Source organism: Episyrphus balteatus, chromosome 2, assembly GCF_945859705.1.
Source record: "Episyrphus balteatus chromosome 2, idEpiBalt1.1, whole genome shotgun sequence".
NCBI classification, from domain to species: domain Eukaryota; kingdom Metazoa; phylum Arthropoda; class Insecta; order Diptera; family Syrphidae; genus Episyrphus; species Episyrphus balteatus.
In genome coordinates, this window is record NC_079135.1 from 89962026 (window position 1) to 89986372 (window position 24347).

At 28.1% G+C, this 24347-nt stretch overlaps 1 protein-coding gene across 24 annotated transcripts in view; it reads right to left on the reverse strand.

Annotated features, from left to right (window-relative positions):
* The window catches only part of LOC129912627 (voltage-dependent calcium channel type A subunit alpha-1), a 174023-nt gene extending 152351 nt beyond the window's left edge, over window positions 1–21672 (reverse strand). For 11 of the 24 annotated variants that reach the window (XM_055990954.1, XM_055990953.1, XM_055990939.1 and 8 more), the window contains exons 1-2: window positions 21543–21671; window positions 6614–6832 (exon numbers count right to left, since the gene is read on the reverse strand). In XM_055990954.1, the coding sequence (XP_055846929.1) occupies window positions 6614–6831 (218 nt within the window). In that variant the 5' untranslated portion in view covers window position 6832; window positions 21543–21671. Of the gene's footprint in view, window positions 1–6613; window positions 6833–21542 lie in introns of all 24 variants that reach the window. The other 13 variants (XM_055990948.1, XM_055990942.1, XM_055990952.1 and 10 more) reach the window with 2 other exon arrangements.
* Window positions 21673–24347: the final 2675 nt, after the last annotated feature.

A 24347-nucleotide genomic window follows, 5' to 3' on the forward strand; every position in this document is an offset into this window, starting at 1 on the left:
GTTTTGAGATGGTGCTTTGTATAACCCAATTCAAAGTGTGTTTGAGTTTTCAGAATGCAGAATCATCATCATCATCACCGAAGGGGCATAAATTATATACCGAACGAAAGTAAATGACATCTAGAAGTGCAGAATGTATTCTTTTTTTTACTTTTTTTTCAACCGAAATACTTAAATTAATTTTTATAATTCGATGTAAAAAAAAAAAAAAAAAAAATAACTGGAATATCTGTTGGAAAATTTCCAATCGACTGGAATGAAATGTCATTCATGACTGAATGAATGAATGAATGAAAGCATTCAGCAAAAAACAAAACACATTAAGGTGGTTTCACATTGGTGCGTTGTCTTAAGATCGCATGTTAACTATGGTAAACTTTCATTGTTTTAGTTTTCTAAGTTTTAGTTATCTAAGTTTGTAAGTAAGATGTTTGTTTTATTACCATGAATTTTTTTGTTAAAATCGAGTCTATTACTAAGGCCCAATCTTTTGTAAACACTTTTGATAATAAAAAAAGGTAACCTACACCAAAGGTTATACCATACATTTTTGCTTTGCAGTATTTTTATATAAAATCACTCAGAACCTGAATAATGAAACCAATGAAATCTATCTTCGTCCTTTCCTCTCTTAAAAGAACATAAGAATTTGACAGTTCCTTTACCATTTTACCAAGTTTTCACTTTTAGACGTTTACATTTTTCCATAAAAGGCCCTAATATTTTGTTGCACACCAAATGCCGCATGACAAAGCGTTTTTCTTTTGAGGTTCAGGGAAAACTAACAAAAACGTCTTTTTTGTTCCGAAAAGCCTTATCTTCAATGACCTAAAAAGTTAAAAAGTTTAAAATTTACAAAATTAAATTTTTTTTTATTTCTTTCTAACGCTATTTGTTTTTGTTTATTAAAGCAAAAAGGTTTTCTAATCTGTCAAAAAAAGAGTTTGAAAATTTAAAAAAGAGTTAACAAAAAAAAAAAAAAAAAACAAAAAAATAAGCTTTCCGCATTGTTTGTTTTAATTTTCTAGCCCGAAAAACCATACAAAAATGCGTTTGAAAATGTTCACTTTTGTACTTTTTCACTTTTTGAGCCAATGTTGTTAAGGCTTAAAAGGTATAACTACTACAACGACCACTTTTTGCAAAAAGTGAAAAAGTGAAAAAGTGAAAATTTTCAAACTCATTTTGTGACATTTTTCCCACCACAAGATTAAAAATAATGATGCAGAAAGCTTAGTTTTTGATTTCAAAAACAATTTTTCTAGTTTTTTCCAAAAACAAATAGCGCTAGAAAGAAATAAAAAAAATTTAATTTTGTAAATTTCCCACTTTTTCACTTTTTAGGTCATTGTAGTTATGGTTTTAACATAAAAAAAAAACGTTATCGTGCGACGCAGTTGGTGTGATAAAGCCTTAAGAATTGATTTGTTTGATTAAAAAATGTCGATTCTCACTTTCAAAGGGATGTTTTGCTTAAAATTTTACTGCCACACAGTACCACGGATTACCTTTTTATTACTGTATACTGTCAAGATCAACACCTGAACGCACCTTTAATAAATGTGAACCTATCTTTAATCTCTAATAAATATCTGAACGCATTCATTAAATTTTCCTGGAAAACTGAATACCACAAATATCATTTCAAATGGAAGTGTGATAAATAACGCCCTCTTCCTTCCGGAAATTTAAGCTTCTGCAATCTAAGACTAGAACCTACAAAGTCATACAATGGTGTGAATGACAAATTTGAGTGAAGTTGAATGATGGAATTTGAACAAATGGAACATGAAACAGGTTGAATTGAATCGCAAAATGCAAGGTGCAAACACAATGCCTTTAAGGCGATTACACTTTGCATTTTCTTTTTCGATACTTTTTTTACGTAGTTGAGCGTAGTTAAAACGTAGTTCAACAATATCTAAATCAGGTTTAAAATATATCAAAAAGTAGGTATATTATAAATATTCCTGTGTATTTTGTCTTCAAAAAGTGTAGTTAATCACAACAACAACAAATACTACACAAAATAAAGAAACTATTTTTGTATAATTGTGTTCAAAATTGTTGCAAATAAAACAAATTGGCACTCGAATTTCGAGGGCTGGGTCGGCTAGTTTATCTAATAAGCCCAACTTTCCAAAATCCCGGTGAAATGGAAAAAGGGTAATTCCTAAAAGCGTTTTCAAAGCATAAGCTTGGTTACTACAAAAGAATTTCACATGAATGTGACGGAAAAACAAGCCCACAGAAAACAAAACGAATCTAATATTTACGATGACAATATCCACTCGTGATTGCTAAAATAACTTAACACTTAAGCAAGCTTCGTTACACAATATTCGATTTAAAAACTAATTTAGTGAAAATGCATCTATTCTTTACTTTTGCAAATACAAATCGCAGCTAGCATGAGTTACTAAATGTATGTAACGCGAGTTACCTAAATATTTTGAAATTTTTCTCCGAAATATTGAACAAATGTTTGGTTTTGTAAATTCTTCCTTTAAAACAAATTCAAATTCTAAATTTCACAGAAAAACTTCATACTGGTGGGACTCTTAAAACTCGTGCCCGATTTTGTAGTAACGTGAGTTACCAACAGCCTTTTATTATTTTCTAAGTAAATGGTTAAAATAAAAAAAATGTTTTACTTTATTATAAAAATGACAAGAATGCTACATTCATGGACAGTTTCTTCGTATCAATTTATATTAAAATGTATTAGACAATTTTTCTTAATGTAACGTGAGTTACCATGGAATTACTTCATTTAGAAATGATATCGCCAAATAATTCAATGCACCATTTAATCAATCGCCAATCAATTTAATGCCACCGAAAATTTGGTTGAAATAGTTTATTCGAGAATAAAAGTTTTTGTTCGAACATTTGATTGAAACTGTGAACTATGGAACTCGACGAATATTTAAAAAAAAATATTTAATGCACAGTTTGCATTGATTTTTTGCAGAAAATTTTGTATTTGCAATACAATTTTTTTTAATGCAAAATGTTTTTAGTAATAAAAAAAAAGAGGTTGTCTGTAAAGCCGGTTTACGGACGATGATTTTACGTGATAACCTCGTAAAAAAACAGGTTGTGTGCTTTTGTTTGAAATGAGTCAATTGAAGTGTTTATTTATTTCAAACAGTCATAATTTACAAGAAAAAGCTAAAAAAAATACATTTAAATTTTTACAATGCTCAAAAAGTATTAAAATAATTTATTAAGAACAATAATTTCTTATGAAAAAAGTGAAAAAATCACATCCATCACCCAAAAATCCATTTTTTTGATATGACAACCTTTAATAAATTTTATACCACCTGAAAGCTTATTGCTTCAGCGCAAAATATATATATTTTCATAAAAAAAAGCAAAAAAAAACATAAAATTTTATCTTCTCACGCTATTGAATCAATTTTTTTAGACAACCTATAAAAAAATTTATATCATGTGAAAGGTCATTATTTCTCCTTTCATATGACGTTTCAATCTTATTTCTGCGATGCCTAGAAAAAAAATTAAGCCAACCATACAAAATTTATTGAAATTTTGCACAGATATGGTCCTGTCTATTTATCTATCTACAGTATAAATTTCATGTAGGTATTTATCTGTTGAAGAAAAAAAGATAAAAATAAAAAACGGTAAAAACGGTAAAAAAAACTTGGGACAAGTTTTTTTGATCGTTATTCGGTCAAAAATCATTTTAAAACACCAATTTTTTGCGCATGTATGCGCACGGTCATAGACTACATGTTCTTTAAGTTTGATATAATTGAACGCTACGAAAAATTAAAAAAAATAAAAACTCACCCAAAAATTGCCCAAAATAAGTAGGTGTTCTTCAAAAATTCATATTTCAAAACGCAGATTTTAAAAAAAATTCTGTAAGTGACCAATAACTTTTTTTTTATTATCTTTCGAATGCCGTTTTTTAAATTGTCAAAAAAAATTTCCCCTACCTATAATCACTACTTCGTTAAAGGTCTACCTCATGTTTTAGTTTTAGGAAACCATTTATTACTTGGTTTTGAAATGTTTTAGAATTTTTTTCAATACCATTGTCAGTCTATCTATCGATTAAAAAAATTCAACTCTTTACATTGTCGCGTTTAGAAAATAGCCAATTTTTTGCAATTTTGTTTTACCCCTATTTACCCTATTAAATGAAGGAATTTTTGAAAATCCTTCATTTGTATTAAGGTTTAGGTAATTATCATTCAAATAAGCTATAAAAGGTATTTGTATCTCAAATAGTTTATTTTTAATTTTGAATTGAAATTTTTGCCGCACTGCGAGAGTGGAACGGGAGAAAATGGCGTCACTTTTTTGTGGTGGCTGCCTTGGTTCATCATTTATAAGACGTTATCATGTCAATAAAAAAAATAATTTTTTTTTGTAAATGCTAATATTTTCAGTTGCAATAAATTTTTTTTTTTTGCATTAAATATATTTTTTTTTATTTGTAAGAGAAAGCAAATGCATTAAAAATAAAATGATTTTTTACAAATAAGAGCATTATTCCAAACATGTGATAAGAAAAATTCCGATCTGATTTTTACCAGTTTACGTAATCGAAAGAAAAAAAAATATGAAAACATAATTCGTTGAAATAACAAAGATTGTCTTTTTTTTCAAATCCGCTTACATAGTTTATTCTAACTTCTTTGTTATATAGTTTGGTGACGATATTATTTTATAGACCTAATGGAAAACTATTGATACATCAAGTTAGTCTCAAATCAGCCTTCAGCCTAATGTAGCCATACATTTCTATATTAGTAACTTTACTTTTAGTAAGAATTACTGAACATTAGTGAAAGGAAAACAAATTCTAATACGCATCACCCTATTTCTATACTTGAAGCTTACATATAATATAAGCTTTTTCATTTTCGAAAGTGAAAGTTTTGTGTACACTCATAGGATTTGAGTCTTTGCTGTTTTATGGGAAAGTTTATTATTTTTGTGCTTACTTTATAGTGAGTTATGTATTTCAATATTTAAATATCCACTATGGCACTATCTTAACGTTAATTACAAAACAAATTTCTAGTTTCAATAAATTTTTTTTTTGGTAGGTATTCAATTTAAACTTGTTTTCGAAATGAATGTTCTTAAAATGAAAGGACAATGAACAATTTAAGGGAATTTAGCGAATCCTTTAAAATTGAATTTAAATGCTCAATTGCTTGGATTGTTGAAACACAATACCTACATATATTCTGTATGTGTAACATGAAATCAAATTTTAAAAACAAAATTGAGTATCAACCAATTATTCAGCATATACCTACCTTTGGAATGCGTTTCTATTGTATTTATAAGTATAGAACAATGCAATATTTCGTTAATTAAGTTTGAAATTGAATATTGATTTCCACTTGAATGGTTTTCTTTTGTTGAAAATTTCATATGGCTGACAAATAAAAACCCGCCTGAGGTGCCATTTAATTGGTTGTACTTTTAAAACTATACTTTTTATATAAATAGACACTTTTATAAATTATATTTGTATGTAGCGGAAAGAAAAAGCTTTTCATCAAATTTATACAAAAATAATTGAAAACAATTGTATTCTGTCTAAATTGAACCAGTCTAATTTATTTTTGAACTACTATTTCAAACAATTTAAAAAAAAATTCAATTCTCTGGATCAATTGTGTGTTGCAAATCATTGGTTTCTTTTCCGTTCAAAATTACCGATTTCTCAACTAGAAGATTTTTAAAATTAGAAAATGGAGCTGAATAAGGGTCATTTGCTAAATCGAAACTTAAATAATTTATGTTTAATTTATGTTGTACATAAACTCTCTTATTCCCTACTTTTTCCTCTGTGTAAACTGTCACATAAGGATTTATGTACAACTTAAATGCTTAAGTTTTGATTCGGCAAACGGCTCTAAGCAGTTTATGACAAATTTACATAGGTATTAATTTTTTAAATCAACACATTTAGCAACTACATCATTGCATTGGTGATACAAAAACTTTTCGCTTTTTAATTTAAGAAAATTTGGAAGTTTTTGAAAATATATAAACAAGGAAGTGCTTTTTTTTCAAGTGCGTTTTTGAGTTAATACTATCATGTACCTATTTTAAAAAACACGAAATTCTATGATTTTTATATCATTCAATATTCAAATTGGAAATCAATTTTAAAAAACCTTCAGAGCTCTTTGCAAAAAGTAGGTATAGTAAGCTATGTTTATAAAAATACAAATTTTAGGAACTAAATTTTTTGAACCATAATAATAATAATTAATTCGAGAAATAGACATAAACTTTAAATCGGAAAAAAAGGGGTTCTAGAAGTTTTTGGTTTTTGGAACCTAACTTTCGAAGTGTTGAATTTTAAAAACCCGGAACAACTTAAAAAAATGCAATTTTCGTTTTTCGACCTTGATAAAAAAAAGGAGGCTAATATCACACTCTCCAGGCTGCGGTCTATACTTCAAATTATTTTACAAAATCCTCAATTTAAAATTGTTTTTTTTTTTATGTAGTACCCGCCCCATGGATCAATGGTTAGTGCGATGGACTCAGACGCCATTTTATTTTATTTTTAAAAATTAAAATAAATATTAATCAAAAATTAACTTACATTATATCTCCTAGTTTCAGTCTCGTTTGTATAAGGGCACAGCTTTTATGGTCACTTGTGGTAACTGCGCGTCTTCTTCTAGGTGGTATTCGTGGAATCATTTGAGCATTACCGCCACCTTCTTCTAAACTGGTCATAATTCCACCACTTATTCGGACCATTGGTGACGACCCTCTGCGTCGATTCGACATATGTCGACCAGCTACTCCACCTAACATTCTGAAAAAAAATAAGAAAAATATAAATTTTTTTTATTTTGATTTGATAGACAAAGTACAAAAGTAAAAAATTAAAAAAAAAGTTTACTATTCTGTTCTTCAATTAAATAGAGTAACCAATTTCTGATGAAAAGTTTATTTAGTGATCGAATTTTATATAAATATTTACACAAAACTGAAAATCAAAATAATAAATGCACATAATAAACATAATTCCCTTATACACTGCATACATGAGTAATTAAAATAACATAAATTTCAATTAATTCATATAACATTTCTACCGAATAGTAAAACCCTGTTCAAAAGGATTACAAACCAGACAAATGGGAATTAAAGTTTGTGTGTGTGTGTATGTAATCGAAAAAGATTTTAAACAAAATTGCCCAGGCTTCTCATGTTTAATTATGCTTAAGAGTACTCAAAAAAAGGAAATAGATCCTGCCTGAAAAATATTACCAATCACTCCAATTAGTGAAACCATCCTTACAATTGCCAAGTGACATGTTGATATGATATGTACCTACTTATGTATATATAAAACCAATTTCTCTCTTTATTTGGCACCAACATGCATGTGAGTGAAATGTCAATAACATTAAATTAAATACACTCCGGATGGTTTGATTTGAATAACATTTTTTTTTTAGTATTTTCTTACTCAATTCCGTAACTCGAATCATATTTCTATCCAACTGCGTTAAACTTTACAATATAACGCATGATATGTACATATATGGATATCAAAATTCACTAGTCCTCAGTTGAGTGAGATTGAACTTAAAGAATTTGTTTTAACAATATTTCTGCAAATGTCAAATAAAAAAAAATTGTATGTTCATCTGTTTCATCATAACTTCTAGATTACTTATTATAATTTAACAAATGATGTATCATTGGGAGCATCTTTCTAGTGGTCTAGTTATGGGCTATTCAACAAGACGTTAAATTTAATATGTCGACCTCTAGTCGCAACTGTTATGCAAAAAGTGTGTGAAAAAAAAACAACAAATTAAAATAGACCCAAATCAACCCACACAGAGTGTATATAAGAATCCTTCGAGTGCATTTGAAATCATGTCAAAGGTAGGATATATATTACCTATGAATAATTCTATAAATTCAATTGACACTTTTGTTTAAGAGAAATGACAATATGGCAATAACACATATGAATAGAATTTTGGGAAATTTAATCATATATCTAAATTTTGAATAGAATAATAAACCTTCTAATCTGCTTCACTAATATTATGTCAATTCTACAAAAGAAAACATACCAAATAAATAGGTACATTGTACCTATTTAAATTTTGTTCATATCCTAGAAATGAAAACCGTAATATTGAAGAGAACTTTTATACCTACCTATTCATCAGAAAATCGACTTAAAGAAAATCTTAAACAATATGACACAAAAGACAAAATTTAATCTTATAGATATTTAGTTAGTATGTAGGTAAAATTATAATCCTTTTAAAGTTAGAAATTTGCATAGGCACGCTTGATTACTCATACAAATTTATGTTAAAGTAATATTTTAACTTGAAATTGAGTCTAATTTAAGCGGAATATTGAATAACAAAAAAAACTAATCGAGCTACAAAATCGAGGTTTTTGGATTTCGTCTTAGTCTAGGTTATTTAAAATTTCGCATTATTTTTGGATTTTGAGAGGTTTTGAGCTATCTTTTTTACCGACTTCCAAAAAGGAGGAGGTATTCAATTCGTCTGTATTTTTTTTTTTTTTTTTTTATGTTTGTTACCGCATAACTTTAGACTGAGTGAACCAATTTTGATAATTCTTGTTGTATTGGAAAGCTGGTGGCTGTGTGGTCCCATTTCAATTTCGTTCATTTTTAGCCATAGGAACTATTTTAAAAACCATAAAACCCAGTTTTGATCCATGGAAGTCGGTTTTGTTTTTTTTCCTAAAAATGATTATTAAAACAAAATCTGGAATAATTTAAAACGGGTTGAGCTACAAAATAATGTAATCAAAAGCTACAATTAATGGCAAAAGAAAAAAGTTAAAAAAGTGATTTTATTTTTAAAGTTTAAACTGGCCTCATCAAACCGGAAGTGCACTTCTGAAACTTTAAGTTGAAATAAAAAATGACTAGGTTGAGCTACAAATAAGCATTTAATTATGTAGATACAATTTTGGGTATAAAAAAAATATTAATTTTCCTATTTTCGTCCGCTAACTTCAGTCTTATTTTAGCGGAATTTTTAATATAAAAAAAAAAACTGTTGGGGCTACAAAAACCAAGTTTATGGAATTGAAAAGCATTAAAAAAGCTACAAATTTAGAGGTCAACTTAACTCATTAATTTTAATCATTTCAGATTTTGTCCGCTAACTTCAGACTTATTTTAGCGGACAATTCAATAATTCAAAAACTATGCGAGCTACAAATTTTTGGCTACAATTAATGAGATTAATTTTTTTTTTATTCCGCCGCAAAGTGTCCGCCAAAGTAAGGGACGTTAATAAATACCATGTCCTGTATGAGGCTAGAGTTGGGAATTTTCAGATGAAGTAATCGATGAAGTAATAAGGACATTATACCTGCACAGTTGGCTTTTGGAATCGTTTGTGGCCATACATTCAGTAGGTTAGCTTTTTTTCATAGCTACCTATTACAGGCCCGCAAGTTACGGTTGATATAAATACAATAAGCAAATTATTTCACTTCTGTATAACTATTTACAAATTTCTAACACCCAATTGTGAATGTCCTAACATTTTTAACAAAGTAAACATCTGACTAAATCAACATTAATTAATTCACTTAAACTACTGACATTTTGCTAAACGAAAAAGGTAAAATATTTTAAATAATATCCAAAGAAGGGTAAACCAATATGAATTGTTTGAAGCAGTATTTCACACTCAAAATATGTACTCAAAACCTAAACATACACATTTGTATATTTTTAAAGATCATTAATGTAAATAGGACCTGCAGTTATTTTGAGTGACTCAAAGTCATTATAATTCTGCTTTCAATTTATTTATAAATGTATGATGTATCTCTTCAAATTCCTCATAAGCCCCATGGCACTCCATCCATATGGCTTATATTCGTGAACAGAAATTTCATCTTCAATGATGTGTTAAGACACTTCCTTTTGATGAATCAAATCGAATCGAACAGGATCCTTCGCATAAAATTTCAGACTTTCCATAGTCGATAATAATACATCTGGTTATAAAATTGGGTAACTCTGCCATGTAGCAAATGAAGCACCCATATAGCTTAAACAAATTGTAACGCAATACAAAAAGTCACATATTAATTTTCCAGTTTTTGAGGTAAAAGCTCTCTACGCCCTGAAAATCCAAAAATAGAATTTCAATATATGCAGACAAAATCAATCGTGATGTATTCCAACTTCGACTAAAACATACACGCACACCCTTGAATCAAAACCTAGTATAATCCTGCTACATCTGTTTGCATTCACCAGCCAACATCAAATAAGATGTCCCTAAAACGAAATACCATAGCCATCTATCCCTCTTTGCCATTTTATATACCTAGTACAACTGTAAGACAATGTGCCGAGAAAAAGTTGTCAGTTGATTCCATCATTTCACAACAGGTGGCTGCCGCCACCACCACCCCTTTAAGCCATCAGATGAATTTCTCATACCCGGAAAGTAATATGGTAGCCCTAGAGCCACAATTCAAACTGACTCACCCACTTTAGTGGCAATGTCAGATGCGAAAACTGGTTGCTCTTTATATTGGTGATGATGATGACGAGTCAGTCATCAGGACCGCATTTACCAACTATAGCAAAGTGAATTGCAAACGCATTATATTATTGTGGTGTAAGTGTATCAGGTAAATGTTAGAGTATGTGTGTGTGTGAGTGGTAACAAAATTGCACAAAAAGACACACACACTCGGATAGCTTTAGAAGTTTACCAAATTGTAGAATATGGTGCAGTTGTTAGTCTGTGAAGGATATTTTATTGCATTTACCGGAAGTTCCAAGAGTTCCTGAACACTTTTCCTAGATATATGTATCTTTTTCGAGATGTGTATAAAGACACAATGTATAACATCCGAGAGTTCTTTATTAACTTGCAACTTAGATTCCACCAGAAATGACAATTGAACTTCGGATAGGTTAGAAATCTCATTTAAAATTGAATTAGTTTCTGACACTGAATCAAGTCTTAAAAACCGACGAAATAAAAGGAGACATTTTTTTTTTCTGTAGATAAATGTATTTGATATATCTGTAGCATTTTCTACGAAAGGGTTTCTTCAATAACGTTACTTTTAGAAATGGTACCATATTAATACGATTTAGCCAAGTTCCTGGGTATTTATTAAGGTAGGTCGTTTTTGGTTTTTTTTCGATTTTCAAATCGTAATAGCGCGGAAAAGTTGTGATTGATGAAGACTAAGAAGGGGTTAAAAAATAATCAAAATCCGTTAATATCTTCAATCCGCGCAAAGGCTCTAAATCTTGAAAAAATATTTAAAAAAATGGTACCTATTTTTACAAAAAAGATTTAAACACCCTAACATCTTTTTTTTTTAATAAAGTAATGCGTTTTGAAATTTGTCGAAATATGGCAAAATTCCTATTTTTACGAATTTTTTTTAATGGTTTAGACTATTTGGTAAATTATTATTTGTACCAAATTTGAAGTAAAAATGAAGTTGACACAATCAGTGAATGCTATGAACTCATTAAAGATTTGAAAATCTGTCGGTCAAGAGGGATTTGACGATGTATCATTCTCCTCGTCGCACAGTGGTGCTTTATGGCGTCAAAAATCATTTACGCGGCCATTTTTTGACGAGAAGTCATGAAATTTGGGACACTGAAGCATATTAGTATGAGAAATACGAAAAATTTTCCAACTTTTATTTATTCAAAATGGTGGTTTCAAAATGGCGGACAGGATAAGCGTTTATAGAATTTTCTTTTACAAAACTGAATATAAGCTAGAAATTTAGCTAAATTGATGTCAAAAAGACGGTCGCTCTTGGATTTGTTTAGAACTGTTCATATTTAATGAAAAACAAAATTAAAAAAATTTAAAACAAAGAAAAAGACATATCAAAGTAGTAAAAAACACTTTTATACCCTTTTTATGCTATGTATTTCTTGGATATTTTTGATTAAATTAGCACATTTTTTACATCTTTCATATTTATTTTCATATAAAGTTGATTATTTTGGCGTTACATATTTGGCAATTATGTTTTTATGAAAATAAATAGAAAGATGTAAAAAATGTGCTAATTTATTCAAAAAATCCAAGAAATAGCATAAAAAGGCTATAAAAGTGTTTTTTACTACTTTGGTACGTTTTGGTACAATTCGCATTGTAAAAAATTTCAACGACTTACCATGAGTATACCTATAAAATACAAAGAAGATGACAAGGATTTTATAGTGAAATAAAAAACTCAAAGCTTAATCCAAAATTTACAATACTTTTGGAAAAAGTTTTTCTACAAGTGAGTCCTAGAGAAATAAGAACTTTAAAATAGACATACAAAAATCAAGATATGCCTTATTTGGCTAGCTCCGTGAAGCCAGAACTTCGACCTTAAAATTTTTGAGCCAAACTACATAATCTAATTTGTTTTTTCATCTTTTTTCCATGCTTTTCCACTCAAACTTTTCGTTTTTCATCCTTCAAACATTTTTTAATGCAATTTTTTTGATAGAAAGTCGGAAAAAAGATTATGTAGTTTGGCTCAAAAATTTTAAGGTCGAAGTTCTGGCTTCACGGAGCTAGCCAAATAAGGCATATCTAGATTATTAGTTTTACAGGTTTGCTTCAAAATTTGAGCGTTTTAGACGATTTTTCATTTTTCTTAGACTTCCTATAAAAAAAAGAGATTGTTCAAAAAAAATTTTTGAAGGGTGAACAAACTAAAATTTTGTGTGGAAAAAATTTTAAGGTCGCAGTTTTGGCTTCACGGAGCTTATTTGGTATGCCAAATGATTGTTTTTATTTATAAAATGAAGATATAATTTTAATAATCGCAAACTTTTACTCCACATTTCGTGTTTTTTTCGAAAAAAATCCTTTCATCAAAAATAATTGTATGGTTTCCTAAGATACTCATATCTGAATGTAACATTATTACGATATATCAATAGGGTGCCATTTCTTACTTAGTCTAAATTTTTTTACTCTTCACCTAAAAGAAAAGCTCACAGGATCAGAGTTTTCTATTCTTAATTTCCACGTTAATAACAACTATTTTGATAAAGTTCGTACGGTATTTTTTTGCCATTGATTTTTAGGACCTTAGTGCCTTTTTTTCATAAGATCCTTTTACAAAAAAAAATATTATTCAAAACTTTAAGGACTCAGTATTCCTGTTTTTAATATATCACTAATTGTATCACTTAGTTGAACATGATTCATGAAAATCAAAAGTTTTTCAGAGCTTAATGGGTAAAAGGGGACTCCATTTATTATAGTCTTTAACTGTCTATTGATTTATTTTATCATGAGTAAATTTTCAAAGAAAGGTCAATCAAGTAACAAATCGAACAATTTGTGGGTCACTGTGGTGTATGCGTAACTTTTTTTTCTTAATAACCGTGCCGACGAAGTCATTTAAATGATGTTCATAGCAATCCGTTTTAAAAAGTGTAAAAGTTGTAAGGCTAGTCTAGCTATTATTCAATTTAGGTCCAATTCATTTAAACTTCATGAAATTTAAAATCGCCATTTAAAAAGGGAAATTTTAAAATATTAGCTTTAGCTATCTTTCTTATTGATTAAGTTTTATATTTTAAAATTAAAAGTTTGCATTCATATGTATTTTTGTAAAAACAATCCAATTTGAGGCTTAAAAGTCAATGCGATTCAATTTTGTTTTGTAAACTGGTTCAGAAAAGGCATGGAATCTTGTCGAAAAGGCCCAAGAAGATGATTCTGTTTTAAATGCCTTTTTTTTTTATTAAGACAGTATTTTCTAACATTAAATAAATAAATATGAAAAATGAAATATTCCCAAAAAATAGAGTATTTCCTTTGAATATTCTGTAGCCCACTTAATTAAAGTACCACCTTGACGCACGATCAAAAAATTGTTTCACCACAAGTTATATCCATTTTTCGCCACCCTTTATATCAAACTGTTTACAATACACCCCAAATCAAATAACTTCAAGAAGTAGTGACAGGACCTCAGGTACTCAAGAATAGAGTTGATAAAAGAGATGAATGTAAAGAAAAACGAACACACACATTCAACATGATGAGGCCATTGAAATATTCAATCAAATTTCGAAGCCATCAACAACAATTGAAGCCTTTATACTCACATTCGGAAAGACAACGAAAATATAGATACCAACTTAGATAGGTACCTACACACATTCTTCCACAACAATGCCGCAAAACAAAACAAGAAAAAGTTTTTTTTTTGTTCAAGTGCAATCTACATTTTACCTGTCAATCATAGAGGCTAAGTAGTTGAATTCGTTGTTGTATAGTAGATTGCCTTTTTTTCTGACAACCTATCGGAGTTCGGAAACAATAAACAAAACAAAAGTCAAAGAAAAGAGTTTGCCTATCATCGAGTCTATCGGTTGGATGGTTATTTAAGTGCTAAAGGTACCTACAAAGTCTTAATTTTAGATGAAGAGTTTGTGAGTTCGATAACTTTTTTTGTGAAATATTATTTCTATGCCGTGACATACTTTCTTGAAATGGTATAAATAAATTAATAAAAGGATGTGTTTTATGCTTAATATACGGAACAAATAAAACGCACGAGTAAGTTGAACGTACTTGCGTAAAAAAAGAGTAAAGCGTTTTGAAGCTTTTAAAATTCATCGGTTTTTTTTCGTGTATCGATATAGGTAAGCATTTCTTAAACATATTTTTGAAAAAATTCTTATTTATCCACACATAAAAACAGAATTTCAAGAAAATTTAAAAAAAAAAAGTAGGAGAAACTTCTTATAAAATCCAAAAATTAGATATTGAAGCAGACAGAACGAATTGAATAAGCCACTTTGTTTTATCATGGGGCCTGACTGTTATTTCAATTTTTATTTTTTTTTTAATCCTAAACAACCCTTTAGTATATTACAAGAAAAAAAATGTCGATTTAAGAACTTTAGTGCAGTTTAATTGCCACTGCTTTAAATAACGTATACAAAGTTTAATCAAAATCGTTAGAGCCGTTTTTGAGAAATTCGTAATATCGGATTTTTTTGTATGGGAGGTATACGTTCTAAACGAGATATAAAAAAACAAAAAAAAAAAACAACTTTCAGAATTCCATAAAAATCATCTGTACCAAATTTGAAGAAAATCCATTCACCCGTTTAGGCTGTGGAAATGTGTACAGATGGACGCACAGACGCACGGACGGAATTGCGGGACCCACTTTTTCGGAATTCTCCATCATCGTAATGTTGGTTTTGATTAAAACCTCAATTTTGTTTTTCGACACGAAACCAATACTTGCCCTATAGAGCAAGTAAAAAATGGTGAAAATATTTTTTTTTTTAATTATGAAGCAGAATGATGAGTCCATTGAGGATTTGTAAATAAAACTAAAACTGATTTCATTCTTATTTTGGCTCTCCTATTATAGATGTTATAAAAAAGTACTAAAAATCAAGTATGTTTTATTTATTTATTTATTAATACAATTTTAATAATTTATTCGTAAGAAAGGATAGTCCTTTTTTTTAATCCTGAATACCTTTTATGGAATTATTCTATAACGAAATTTCTTTTACAAAAAAGTATTAAATATAGTTTAAATATTAATCCAAGATAAAATTTTTTTCGTGTTTTATTTTTTTTTTAAACAAATTTTTTATATTTTTGTTCTAGATCTTCAATAAATTACTACAAAATTGCATTCCATTTTTATTAAAAAAAAAATAAAAAAAAAACTATTCGTAAAATACCTACTAGTTTTTTTATAATCTAACGAATTTGAATTTTTTGTTCAAAATTATATTTAACTAAAATAAATAAAATAACATACATTTTTGGAGCCCAAATTCTTTTATGATGTTGTTTTTGATTATTAAAAAAAATTAAAGATTTAAACAACTTGATTTTTAACAGCAAGTTCCTGTGACTCTGACATGCATTTTATTTTACTCCAGCTAATCATTTTACTGTTAATTCAAAACGTTAAATATTCTTAAATAATATTTTATGCTCACTTTATAGATTTTAACAAATGACCTACTACAAAATTTCACATGAGCTGTTAGTTACAAGATATCGTTTTTTTTTTTAATGTTTATACGTTTTTTGAATTAAACTCTCTTATTTATTAGATTTCACTAAACACGCTCTAAACAGCTTCATAGTCATAGTTATACCATGCATAAAGTTTTATGTAGCCTTTATGCACGTTATATAAATTTTCATTTATAAAACATTTTCCTACCCATTATACTTATGCTAGATTTGTGTCCAAATAAGTACTAAAACTGGAAAATTAATACTTTTAATCACGACAAACAACTCCATCTGTCGATAAAATAACTTCTCCGAAAACTAACAAAAAATTAAAACAAAACAAAAAAAAAAAAGTTTTCGATGTCATACTTATAGGAAGAAAATCTATATAAAAAAACAACACATTTCATCATTTGTTTCACATTAAAATATTTAAAAATCCAAAAAAAATTACACCAATAAAAAAGATATAGGTACATCGTACATGAATCAATTTCTATGTAAAAACAAACAACACGCAAAAAGAAAATACAGAGAATACACTACAAAAGTAAGTTAGGAAAAAATCTACAAAAAAACACAATTTCTTATTTTTAGTTTTTGTTCATTTAGAGCCAATTTTTCAATCTTCTAATAAACAGTCAGTTAACTGTTCGACGAATAAAGTTATTAGGCTCATAAACAGTCAGATAAAAACATTGAATTTTTCAATCAAGAATAATTTATTCTACAGAATAACAAAAAAAAATTGTCAAATTCAAAAATATTTAAAATTAAACGTCATTTTTATTCATGATTGTTTTTGTTTTCTTGTGTTCCACTGTATTTTTTTTTTAAATTCTTTCAAAACAGCTTTGACAACTGACACAATATTTTTGTTGAGATTATTCCTTAGAATAATTTTTATTCGTCTCCGAAAGAAGCAGATAGTTTTATTCTTAGGAATAAGCTATATCTGCTTGTTGAAAAATTGAATTTTTCCCTATCCTTAGGAATAAGTACTAACTGACTGTTTAACTGACTATTGAAAAATTGGCCCTTAGTACACGTAAAATAGTAGGTACATAAAATCAACAAATAAAAGAAAAAATTGTTACAATCATGAGACTTGGCACAAAGTTTGCTTTTGGGATAAGAACCAAGAATACAAAAAGTCTATAAAAAAAGTTGTGTGGAAGGGTGTTTTTTTCGCGGACAAGCGAAGGTCAAGAATATAGTGCAAAAAATTGTGAGTTGAACATCATTAGGTATATGACACATGTTTTAAAGGTATTTTTTGATACTGAATCTAATGACATAAAAATAAAGTCAATACGATTGCTCTAAAAAAAGTTATTGCTGATTAAAAACCAGGGTGCTTGTTTTTTGACCTCAACAGGTAAAATATAACCGAAACCCATGTGAAAAACATGCTACACTGAAAAAATTCGGGATGAAGGTTTAAGATAAAGCAGGGACAAAGGATTTATAAAGTTTTTAAAAATATTTTGGGTGAAAGGGTGTTTTTTTGGTGGGTTGAGTTGTGTGAAAGGTATCATAACAACTGACTTATATTTTATTAATTTTTAAAACTTGGTGAAAAAAGTTTTGTTTAGTATAAGAATTAAGAATCCATAAAGTGTACAAACATTTCTTGAGTTAAAGGGTGTTTTTTTTTTTTTTTTAAATATATGATGAAATTCGGAAACCAAAAAAACATTCTTATTCAGGCTCTAAGCAACCTTAAACGCTTTTAGCTTATACAACCTCTATGCAATGTTGCATATATTTTATAAATAGCAATTTTCTGTTTAAAAACATTATAAAGAGTGTATAGTGTTATGCACTGTCTATACTACGTTTCAAAATTAGGCTGTAAAAGTCTTAATTAAATTGAGAAGGTTGGTTTCGAGTGTTTTTTTTTTTCATTTTCAATTTGATTTTCGTGAGATTTTGCAGGCGAAATGAATAAGGTTTTTTGTATTTCCAAAGAAAAAAAATCTATTTCAAACAGTTTTAACATCAATGTCGTTTTTTTTTATCAATGCAGCTTAAAGTAAATATTAAATCCTTCAAAGTACGAAATTGGGATATATACTAAAATTCTTTCGTTTCTATGACCTACACAAACATCCTGTGTGTAGTTATTCCCCATTTTGACCAGAGAGAGAAATGAATTTGACCAAGTTATATGTGGATTGCAACAAGGAAGTTGTTTATATCCTAGGATGTTGGTAATTTCCGCAACATTAATTCAAGTCTTAAACTATTGAATATCAAAATTTAACTACCCAATATAATCATAAAGTAAAGCATGGAAATAATTGAGTTTGTACTCAATCTGTGACGAAATTCGAATGGAAAAAGTAAATGTAAATCAATATGCATTAAGCAATTAAATGCATTTATAAGTATGTAATGTTTAAGCTTCACTGCCAATCTGAATCTCAGGAATTTATGCGAAAGGGGTATTAATTTTATTTTTTTTTTTGTATTATTATTTTCATCTCAAATAAAACTTCCAGGAGCAAAAACATGAAAACTTTATTACTGCGAGTAATTGCAAGAAAGTGGAAACAAGGCAGATATAATTAATGAGTTGAAATTATGCTCAACTTGCAGCCCTTTGGCAAAGTGGAAGTGTTGAACAGTATTAAAATGTCGTGCAATGAATTCAACCCTTATAACTACACACACATTTTCTGTGTTTCATTTTGTAAGTATTTTTATTGTGACGTGAATTGCATTTTTTGTGTGTGTCTTTTTTTGAGGAATTTATTACACCCGCATTGAGTATCTAATTGAAACAACATGTCCTTTTCCAGACCCAATAAAGATATGAATGTACATATATCAACTAATAAAGATACATAGATAAAGTTATAAGTACTTAGATAAATTTATCTTTATCCAATAAATAATAATTTTGTCTTTTTCGGTCACACACATGTGTCGGAAAAGTATTTATGAGAGATAAAAGTGGATAAAATCGTGCTCATTTATAAAGTTTTGTACTTAGGAAATAATCTTATCTATTTAGTTCTGGATAAATTTAGAAAGGGTGGGATAGAGGTGATGTAAGTTTATGTTTCTGAGGTTAAAAAATTTAATATTAAGGTTAGGGAAAAACTACAATCTAGTTAATGGAGAGTTAAGCTATTGGCGATATTTTTTTTTGTATAATTTTAGTACTCATAAATAAAATGAAGTCTTATAACAGCTCATATATAGACTTAGATTTATTAGATTAATTTTTCGTACTTTTTTTTATTTGTGGTGTTGTCTCCATGTTGTGTTAGTTAAAAAAATAAAGAAAAAAAAATATAAAAAATTATATAAAATAAATTAAAATTTGTATTGAATACTTTTATCACTACCTACATATAATTTAATAATTTTTAAAAGCGACGCATTTCGGAAACTTATTCCATCTTCGAGCTTATCACTGTTTTTTTTTTTTATTTTTAAATTTCAGTTGGATACAATGAAACAATGCTGTAACTCTAGCCATAAACACTTGGTGTTAGAACCTTCAATATTTTGTTGTTGTTCAAAGATTATAACGTTAAAAAAATTGTTAACTATATAAAAATTTAAAGAAATTTTTTTTTGGATTTTGAAAAAATATTTAAATTTTTTTTTTTAAATACATTTTTTGTATACTGGCTGATAAATTTTTTACAAAATTATTTTTTTTTAAACGTCTCTAACGATTTTCGATTTCTTTTTTCTTAAATTTTTTTTATACAAGAAATCAAATAGCATACTTGGTTTTGTGTAAAAGATCATTTAAAACTTTGTTTAATTATTTATAAAAACAGATTTTATTTTTTTTGTTTACATTACTTATAAAATTCTTTAAAAATATCAAATTATTTTTTTTTTTTTTCATAATCTTGTTCATTAAAAAAATTTAACATTAGAGTTACTTTTACTCTTATTTTATCTAAATTTTTGGATTAACGATTGAATGCCATTTGAAAAGAAAAGTAGGGCTGTAAAAGTAACGACAAAATGAGTACCCGCATGTATACGTTACTTTTGATACTAGTACTCGCATCAATAATATCGTTACTCGTTACATTCGTATGTTTCGCATTTTTCGTATATTTCGTATGTTTCGTGTGTTTCGCATGTTTCGTTACTTTTGCATTCTTCGTACATTTCGTATATTTCATGTATTTGATACGTTTCGTATGTTTGGTATGTTTGGTATTTTGAGTATTTTTGGTACCTTGGTAGGTATAAGGGTGTAAATTTTTTAGACCAAAAACAATTCGTATAATCTAAGCTACATTTTAAGGCCATAAACATTAATTTAAGTTGCGGCGTTCTCATGTTATAAGAGTTTGAAGGTATCTATACCTACTGATTTTTTTTTCGATTTTTTTTTAATCAAACGTGGAAATTTTTTTAATTTTTTTTTCCTAATTTTTCGACAAAACTTGGGTAATTTTTTGTTTATATTCGTTCAGCAATCTTATCACAATTCTTTAGAAACCTTTATTTCAAAAGTACATCGCGTAGATCTCGGAATATTAACACTTCAATACAACCATTACGAACAATTTTTAATTTTTTTTCTATTGAGAGTGATTTTCAAACATCGTTTTCTCTGCTTTTTTTTTAGTGGAAAATTTTGCAGTGAAAATAAACAAATTTTTTGAAAAACCAAAAAACTTTTGTATATTCTTAAGCTACATTTCAAGACCATTAACAAAAAGGTCATAAACACATTGGTTGCGGCGCGGGTATATTTTGGCCACATAGAGAAAATACCAAAACGTCTCTTTTGATATTTCTGTTTAAATTATTATCGATAACACAACGATACCTTGGCACTACTGTCTTTATTGAGATAAAAGTGAACTCAAGATAATTATCTGGAGTTAGCATTCGAACTACGACAACGATGTCGATAGAAGAAGCTAAATGCGACAAATTGAGTGTATCACTTCGTTTCGTATCTAATGTATCGGATGATTTAGTATTGAAATTGGAATGGGGTCGTTACTCTTACATATGTTTCGTATCTCGTATGTTTCGTTACTTCAGTACCCAGTAACAAAACATACGAGTAACGATACTGTTTAGAAAGTAACGTTTCGTTACTCGTTACTGAAGCAAATACCCGCATTTTAGTAACAAATACATACTATTTGCTACAGTTCTAATAATAAGATACCTTGCCACTAAGCCTTACATAAAATGTATGCTTTTCCATAGAAATCATAACCCTTGTAATAACTAATTTTAACAACAAGAAAAAAAAAACCTTCCAAAAAATTAAAACAAACTTATTAAATATTAAAAAGTTGTTTACGTAACTTCTTTTTTCTATTTCCTGGATTTATGAAGGATTTTGTTTTTTATCCTTACTCTCCGTCTCCATCAACAGTGCATTGTTTAATCTTCTTGCTGGTTCACTTTTATTATGTTTTTTTTTTTTTATTTTAGGGATTATATTCTTTAAAATAATTTATGAAAAAAATATATTTTATTTTTAAAAGATATACTTACTTTGTGTTTTAAAAATTAATGTTCTTTTTTGCAATATAAATCCGGTCAACTGTGATTGGTTTGTATTCTGCTATCCATCATAATAAACGGTTATTTAGGTAATTTGACCCATTTTTTTTTAAATGTGGTCCAACGTTAAATTTGTAATTATTATTAAATTTCACTTATATTGGTCAAACAATTACTAAAGTTTGTAATTTTTGTTTAATATTAAAAAAGTAAAAAAAATATCACTTTACATTATATTTAAATATTTAATTATAAAATTTAAGTCACACAATGCGTTATTATCAGACCAGAAAGAAATTCAACACTTTGGTGATGATTTCTGATGTGACATCCATATTCACAAATAAAAAACCAAACAACGTCATTCAAATAACAGGATATTGAAAGCTTACACAGCCAGAGATACAGGATATTAAAAATACAGCAATTCGCAAAAAGCGGTAACAATCTGTACTCGAGAATCAAAGAGGATGTTGCATCGCACAAAGCAAGTTCCTTTTCTTTCCAGAGAGCATTCAAAAATAAGTAAATAGAGTTGTAGTAGTTGCTGGCTTTGCTTTTGTTAACGATGCATTTCTGGCAGCAAACATTTCAGATTTCACTCATTCAGTCAGTCAGTCAGTCAGAGAGATATATAAATTGCACCAAAAGTAATGATGTTGTAAATCGTTGAAATTTTTCAAAATCTTTTTCTTTAATCAGATTCTTAAGATAAAATGGTTTTCTTATATATTTTTATTTTTGTATCTTTCAAATAAGAGTACAGGAGATATGTGTATGATTATGATATGGATATAGCAAAGCATTGTTGTGGGATGGCTTTAGATCAATGAGGATGAAGGCATTTAATTTGCATTTTATGATGTCTGTGTTTGTATAATCCTGAATTGGAATGCGAGCATGAAGCAGATTTGTGACGCCCGACGACGCCAACGATATATGTGTGATGGAGACAATGTAGTTGATAATAATATACGTCCTTACCTTACCTCAAACCTTTTCTTCAATGAATCTTTAAGTTCATGGTTGCCAGTTTAGATAAATCTTATAGATGAGATAGAATTTTTGAAGTTAATTTAGCAAAAACCTATAATAATCCGTTTTTACCCTTAGAATGCATTTAAGATTTTTGTTACACATAAAATTAAATTTTAAAAAGTATTTGAAAAATCTCCGTTTTGTTTTCAGTCGACAAATGGTAAATAGGACATTAAAATTTAAGTTGATATTATCTTATGACGCAATAAAAAGAAAAAAAAAAACTAAAATTTTGTTTCAATTTGCTTTTTAAACTTCTTCGGTCGAAATTAATTCATTTTGCAAATTGTTCATAAATTATTCAGATCTTGGATAAAAAAAGCATAAAATTTTAATTTTTTTTTAAATTTAACAACACGGATAAATAAAATGAACGACTTGGGTCGTTACTCTAATATTAAAACTTTTATTCAAGAAAATTAAGAAAATTTAAAATTTGATATTTTCACAAAAAAACCAAGTATGCCAGTTTACTTTGTGTATAAAAAGGAATTTTTAGAAAAAAACTTGCGAAAATCGTTAGAGTCGTTTTTTAAAAAATTAATTTCTTATATAAAATTTTCGAACACTTTCAAAAAAAAAGTTGGTACCTATGCCATTTTGAAGAAATAATTTATTTACACATAAAAACGAAATATCAAAATTTTTCATAAACTCGTTTTCAAAAAATTGATTTTCCAAAACAAAATTTTAAAATATTTTTAAAAAATCCAAAAATGAGTTTTTTGAAATTTTTCCAAAATTTTAATGTTACCTTTACTTAAACGCTTTTGTATAAAAATTTTCGATGAAATCGGGGTGGTCTTGAACGAGATATTCATAAATAAAAAAAAAAAGTTCTATGACAGGTACCGTTAATAAAGGTACAAAAAATACTTTTTGTATTCAAAAAGTTGGATCTTATGTGTAATACTACACTCAAAAATTTTAATCAAAATCGTTAGAGCCGTTTTTGAAAAAAATTAGTTTTCTATTTCCGTTATATGACAGGTACCGTTTAGTTTTGGTCCTAAAAAAAAATTTCAAGTTGTCCTCTAGGGAATCACCCAAAACTGTTTACTACCAAGTTTTAAAAAATCACTCGAATAGTTTAGGCTGTAGCTCGAGGTACATACAGACAGACAGACAGAATTGCGGGACCCACTTTTTTGGCATTCTCCATCATCGTAATGTCATGTAAAATTGTTATCTCGAGTTCGATTTTTTTTACGAATCCTAAACTTGCCCTATAGACTATAGCACCTATATCGCAAGTAAAAACAACAAGCGTAACGGGTACAATGGTTGGCATTTTTTCACTTTGAATTGCGAATTGCTCTCGTATTTAAAGAGCTAGAAACATGTTATAAATGTCAAATTAAAGTTTAAAGAATTTCTTATTTGAATGTTATTAGAAAATAAAGTTAAATAAACAAATACTATTATTTGAATATAATATTAAAATAGGAAAAGTAAGCAAAAAGGTACAATCATTGGCACCCGAGGGTACAATTATTGGCACCCTTAAAAATGAAAGAAATACAAGTGTTTTTCATGATAGTTTTTATTAAAGTTTAGTTAAAAACAACAAATACCTATAACAAAAAATTATAAAAAAACAATAATAAATAAAAAATGTCCGGTCACACGTATTTGCTGTTAAAGTTGCTTGGAATATTAAAGCTTTTAAAAAGTTTATGATCGAGTTTTTTTAAGAAATTTCAAAATAACAAAATTAAAAATTAATGTACAATTTGGTATAAAGCTACAAAAACATTC